The sequence below is a fragment of the Myotis davidii genome, unplaced genomic scaffold (genome assembly GCF_000327345.1).
Source record: "Myotis davidii unplaced genomic scaffold, ASM32734v1 scaffold399, whole genome shotgun sequence".
NCBI classification, from domain to species: domain Eukaryota; kingdom Metazoa; phylum Chordata; class Mammalia; order Chiroptera; family Vespertilionidae; genus Myotis; species Myotis davidii.
Genome location: NW_006292094.1, coordinates 4,179,795 through 4,186,226, shown reverse-complemented (window position 1 = coordinate 4,186,226; position 6,432 = coordinate 4,179,795). Strand labels below are relative to the sequence as shown.

Sequence of the window (6,432 nt, the reverse complement as noted above, 5' to 3'; positions counted from 1 at the left end):
CCCCCGTGGGAATGCTGGCACTCAGCTTTTCATTCTGGTCTCAGGAGGGAGGTGTGTGCAGGCTGAGAAGGGTCTGTGTATAGAAACTCCAGAGATGCTCATTAGTGGTGCTCGGTAGCAGGACCTCTGTTGGCAAAACCTGCACACTGTCCAGCTGCAGCTTTGGGTCCAGTGGGTAAAGCTGCCCCCTTCAAGCTTTCATGTTTCTGCCCTCAAATGGCATACTACTTCTGCCCCTCCGTCCCCTTTTCTTCTCTTTCTAAATGTAGGGGCCAATTCTGTTCTTAAGATTGGAAGTTTCTCTATTATTTGTAGCAATGGAGTCGGGGGGCAGGGGCCCAGGTTTTTCCCAGACACATCCACAGGTCTGAAGGCTTCTGGATGGAATGCCGGAAATCACCGTGTGTAAACAGATGTGTAGAGAGGAATTTAGTGTAACTTAATTATTTGGGAGATTAATTGGAAATTCAGATCAGCGCATGTTTGTGAAGGACCAGCCATACGCACAGTGCAGTGCTCTGGCTGTTAACGTATTGTCGTGGATAGTTACTGATAGCAGCAGGAAAATGCTGCTGTCCTGTCAGCTTTGGGACCCTAACAAAGGCACTTCAATTCTTTGTGCCTCGGTTTTGCTGTCTGTAAATGGGGAAAATAACAGTATCCACCTCAAAGGTTTGTTGTGAAGATTAAATGAGTAACAACACACGTAAAGTGCTTAGAGAAACGAGTTGTGTAAAGTAAGTGCTTTGTAAATATTAGCCATTTGTATATAATTGAATCAGTGTTATATACCAAGTTGCCATTGAATTATACCAGTGTTAGTTATTGCTGTTGTCATTCTCATGATTATATTTCAGATGTGAGCTTTGGAAATTAAAATCTTTGAAAGTAAGAATTTAAGTTAGTTAAAGTTTTTGGTTTTCTATTATCATATAAAGACAAACATTTTAAATTTTGGACTATAGATTTTCAGTTTTTGATAACTTTTATTCAGGATTTAAAACTATAAACTCATTTTTAATTTAGTGGCCTTTTTTATGTGCATGCCAGTTGATGATTTTATAAATTCCAAGGACTAAAGCCAAAATAAAAGAAATTTAATCTGTTGTCTATATAGGAAGTTCCTTTAAGAAAAGTATTTTTTTTTCAAATTATGTGTTTTTGAAAATCAGTTTGCTCTTACATAAACTGTGTAAGTAAATTGTTTTAAGTAACTCTTGCAAATGTGCTCTTTAGCTCCCTGGCGGAGAGGAGGAGTTTGGAGGAGAAGAGAGTAATTTGAAAAGGGCTCCTTCTAATGCCTGTGCATCATTGAAAAGGGAGTTAAAAACAAACAGTTTTAATAATGTAAACGGGGGGCTTGAGGTTGTAACTTTACTAATCTTTACCAGACTATTACTCAAGTAATACAAGTTATTGTACAAAATATTCAGACAATTTAGACAGTAGTATTTTAGAGTTCCTTCTTGACCACTCTTAAAAGACTAGGAAAGGAGCCACAAACCTGGTGTTAATGCAGCACAAGGTACAGATATGCTCAGTATTTGACCTTAGCCGTCATAGCTATTTGCAAAAATATCTGATCAACTCCATTATTTAAGTCACTAAAATATAATATGTAATCCATTTGCTATAAAAAAAGAATTTTAAAATAAAAATTATAAAGTAGGAGCTCAAAATACTACTCTGATTCCCAGAGAAAGCCTTTTTCCATAGCGATGTTTTCTGGTCACGGATTTTCCTTGTTCTTGAGTTCACTTCACTCTCTCTGTTTTCAGCGACTTAGCCTTGCGGAATTGTTTTCTTACCTCGGATCTGAATGTGAAAGTGGGAGACTATGGAATAGGATTCAGCAGGTACAAGGTAAGAGGTTCCCAGGTTCCCTCCTTAGTCGTTGGTCGGGTTTAATTTTTCCTGGTCCCAAGGTGGTAACAGCACAGAATGCCACTCCTTTTCTGGAAGAGGCTGAGACTCTTGTGCAGGTGGCCTTCTGGAGAGTTCCAGTCATTTAAGGGGGAGTGTTGGCGTCTGATGTGTGGTTTTTCTAAATCAGTGACTTTGTCCTGGAGGTTTGGTTTCAGCTTCCCCGATGCTCTGTTTAAAAAGACTGCACCGGGCCTTGGCTGGTTTGGCTCAGTGGATAGAGCGTCGGCCTACGGACTGAAGGGTCCCAGGTTCGATTCCAGCCAAGGACACATGCCCAGGTTGTGGGCCCGATCCCCAGTGGGGGCGCGTGCGGGAGGCAGCGGATCAATGATTCTCTCTCGTCATTGATGTTTCTGTCTCTCTCTCCCTCTCCCTTTCTCTCTGAAATGAATAAAGAAATATATTTTAAAAAAACTAAAACGTGCACTGGGTGTAGTTGACATAGTTTGATGCTGCATAATAAATGTTAGTGTGCATTGGGCAGTATAATTAATGCCATGTGTATAATAAAATACACATGTCACACACTATTTCTCCCTTCTATGTTCAGTAAAATTTTGGATTGAATTCAGTAAGCTTGGGGTTTAGGTTTTTAAACGGTCACAAACATATCCCCAAAGAAAGGAAGAAGTAGGTGAGGTTTATCTGTGTTTGTGCGGCCCAGCTGAAGGGAAGGAGGTAGCTTGATGTGGGGCAAAGAGGGGAACTGTCCGCTCCACGCTGCCCGGAGACCTTGCGCAGCCGCCCGACCTCCTCTGAGCAGCAGCATGAGGATTCTATCTGTGCCGTGCTGTGGGGTTCGTGTGGCTCAGTACTTTCTAACCAGAAATTATTATGCGAATATAAGTTGGCCGTTTGTTGATATCGTAGCTCTAGTGTCTTGAGCACTTACTGTATATTCCAGGCACTCTGAGGTGCTGGCCTGCATTATCTCATTTCATCCTCACCACGAAGAGAGGGAGGGATTGCATCACCTCCTTTGATGGAGAAGGAAAGAGGCCGGGCGTACTTGTTTCCTTCCTGGAGTCACCTAGCTGGTTAGTGGTTGAACATGGACTTGCAACCCAGCCTGTCTGTTGAAGCCTGCGCCCTTATTAACTGGCACCACTCTCCTATTCGGGGCGTAGAGCCCAGCTCTTTTGTTCAGAGTCTGTGTTCTGGGCATCAGATACAGTGTACCTTCCTTTTCCAGGAAGGGTGACTGAGCGAGTGTTTGTGCTGAGACCAGCTCATGAAGCCCAGGAGGCTTTGGAGAAACCTCACCCACCTCCTGCCCAGAAAGTCTCTTTATGCCCACTTTCTTTTGGGTTGAGTATTGTTTTCTGAGAATGACCTGGAATTAAATTACTGAGCTCATTAAAAGTATGAAAATTCAAAGTTCTGTGTGCTTTCTAACAAACAGGAGGATTATATTGAAACAGATGATAAGAAATTTTTCCCTCTGCGATGGACTGCTCCAGAGTTAGTAACCAGCTTTCAAGACAGACTACTAACTGCAGATCAAACTAAGTACAGTAACATTTGGTATGTATTGATCTACCATTCTACTAGGCTTTTGTGTAGCAGCGTCCTAACTCTCTCCTGGAGCACTTTCTTAAAGGGAGTAATTGAATAAGATGTAGGGCCTCAAGAGTGCCTGGTGGTGTGGAAAAGACAATGTACGTATTGATATGGCAGTAGTCACATTGCAGTGACATAATTAACTTTTTGAATACTGCCTCTCTTACCCATTCAACAATAATAAGCTCCATAAAAGCAGGATCCAAGTCCATTTTCTGTGCCTACCACAGGGTCTGGCATATAATACAAATTTAATAAATATTTATTGAAGTGAATGATAACACAGAAAGGCTAAGTACTTCTTACTTCTTGAACTTGATCGAGAAATGTGGGTCCTTTTAATTCCTCTGATAGAAATTATCTCTCAGCTTAGATACTGAATATGCTGATTGTTTTCACTGATTTGTGAAATTAGCATCGGAGAATTTAATTCATGTTATATTGTATTATACAATATCAGATAATACATCTATTTAATTCCATACAGCTTATTCAGACAAGCATTCTGGTGGGTATTGATCACAGTCACGTAAACCATCATTATCCAAACCTCACTGGATATCAGAATCAGGAGGGAGCTTTTCAGAAAAACCATTTCCTAGGCCACACCGGCATCTGCCAGCTAAGAGTCCTGGGGGCGCGGGATCCTAAATACCAAAGTGTTCCTGAGGGCTGCCCAGATAACACACATGCTCAGGCCGGTGTGGGAGCATTGCCGTAAGGAGGAGACAGTCATGCACGACAGAAGGCAGGTAGCGTGGGAGAGAAATGCAGAGACCACGTAGAGGAGGTGAAGGGTCAGTGTCCATCTGACTTGAGCAGCAGAGGCCACTTCCCTGGGGACCAAGCAGTGGACATGAGAGCAAGTGGGACCAGCAGAGAAGGGGCCTTCTTGCCTTTGGTAATGGCTGCACTGGCATTGAGAGGCATTGAGAGGCTGGGCAGGTGGCGCTCTTGGCACACAGCTAGCTGGCAGAGTGATGGAGGGAAATCCCTTCATAACAGCAACATGCCCCCAACTACGGGAATAACTACAAGAAATGTGTGGCTCCAGCCGGGTTGGCTCAGTGAATAGAGCGTTGGCTGTGACTGAAGGGTCCCAGCTTCGATTCCGCATACATGTGCCTCGGTTACAGGCTTGATCCCTGACCCTGGTCGGGGCTCATGTGGGAGGCAACCAATCGATGAGTCTCTCTCACATCGGTGTTTCTGTCCCTCCTCCTCCCACTTTCTCTAAAAATCAATGGAAAAATATCCTCGAGTGAAGATTAACAAAAAAAAGAAAAAGAAATGTGAGGGTCCAACAGGGAAGAGTTGTTCATGTAAAGATTTCTTTTAGATCCATTATGAGTGGAACTCTTTTTCTACCATAAAACTCAGAATTCAGTATATTTATTTTCTATCTAACCATTTTGCTGAACTCTTAAGTCATTTTCATAATCTTTCAAATAATTTCCTGACTTTTGAAGTTGAGAGTCAGATTAGCTCCTCCCTGAATTTTGTGGCTCTTGTGTCTGTTTCACATGGTTTTGCATTGGCCAGAACTACCAGAGCTGTGTTTACCAGTAGGTAAGAGGAGTCCTGCTTGCCGTGGTCCTCAGTTTCATGAGAATGTCTCTTTTTCAGATCATGTTAGAGAGCTGTCTTTACTGCCTTTCAGTACACACCTTGTCCTTAAAGTTCCTAGTGACTGCACAAATAATGTGGATGTTAAAAATTCAACGTCTAAAGGGAGAAAGAAATAATCACTTTCTTTTTCCCTCAGGTCCCTGGGTGTGACGCTTTGGGAACTTTTTGATAATGCTGCTCAGCCGTATTCCAACCTTTCCAACTTGGATGTTCTTAACCTGGTCATTCGAGAGAGAGACACAAAACTCCCCAAACCCCAGCTGGAGCAGCCTTATTCTGACAGATGGTTGGTGACTTCCTGTTTCTGTTTTTATACAGTAAATGTTGTATTTTTCATTTGTATACTATTCATGACTTTTAAAAGAATCAATGTATATTTTTATAATTTAACATTGTTTTTGAAAAATGTATGGAATAAGTAGGAATTTTTGTGTATTATGCACAATAAAAAATGTGAAGTCAGATTCATTAAAAAAGTCAACAGTAATTGAGTTTGCTATTGCGGAATTGTTTTCAAATGAGGCTAGCTATAAGAGATATCTAACATGTGAGAAAAAAGATAGCATAAAAATGATAATATTTAAATTGGCAGTTGAAACTAATTTGCATAACATAACATGTTCACATTTGCAAAACAAGCTTATTTTTTATTCGTCTTTGAACCAGTTCTTACTCCATTTCCAATTAGGATCTGGTTCACTTCCCTTTAGGCCTCTGTCTACACCCCTGTGTGCCCAGCTGGCATTGCCCCTGAAGGTTGGTGCCCCTGCCTATAGGCAGTGCTCAGCTTCCCAGGTTGCTAGAACCATTGCCTCAGAATAACTTGGCATAGACGCTGTAAGTTGAAAACTTTGAGGTTGTCTTTGCGCATGGCTACCCTCGGCTGTGTTCAGCCAGCCCTTGGAAGACCAACTGCTGGCTGCTGCCTTCTTGGGCTTCATTCTCTCTCTTCCCTCCACTTGCAGCTTGTTTTATGGTCTAGGAAACCATGTGCTGCAGAAGATTATAGTGTTACTGTTCGTCAGGGGAGTAGTAAGATGAGTTACAGCAGCATTTGTCTGTGTGAGTTTTTGCAAAATAAAGTGAATAAATCTACAAACTCAAGGCAAGTGCATTCTTTCCACACAGAATACCTGAGACAGTTGTTTCACGAGGACAGCATGTTAAAACTATTCTTTCTGAATTCAGTAGACAAGTCCTTGGTTAAACACCAGAGGAACAAATGACAAGGCAACAGAATTGCCGTGATACTGTGAAATGTCCTGAGAACACAGAAGTTAGTGCTCAAATGCATTATTTCTGCATTTCCTCTCTCAC

At 41.9% G+C, this 6,432-nt stretch overlaps 1 protein-coding gene across 3 annotated transcripts in view; it reads left to right on the top strand.

The window, feature by feature from the left end:
- The window catches only part of LMTK2 (lemur tyrosine kinase 2), a 61,151-nt gene that overhangs the window by 41,985 nt on the left and 12,734 nt on the right, over positions 1-6,432 (top strand). For all 3 annotated transcript variants that reach the window (XM_015565109.1, XM_006765469.2, XM_015565110.1), the window contains 3 exons: positions 1,779-1,863; positions 3,329-3,450; positions 5,252-5,401. In XM_015565109.1, coding sequence (XP_015420595.1) covers positions 1,779-1,863; positions 3,329-3,450; positions 5,252-5,401 — 357 coding nt within the window. The remainder of the gene's footprint in view (positions 1-1,778; positions 1,864-3,328; positions 3,451-5,251; positions 5,402-6,432) is intronic.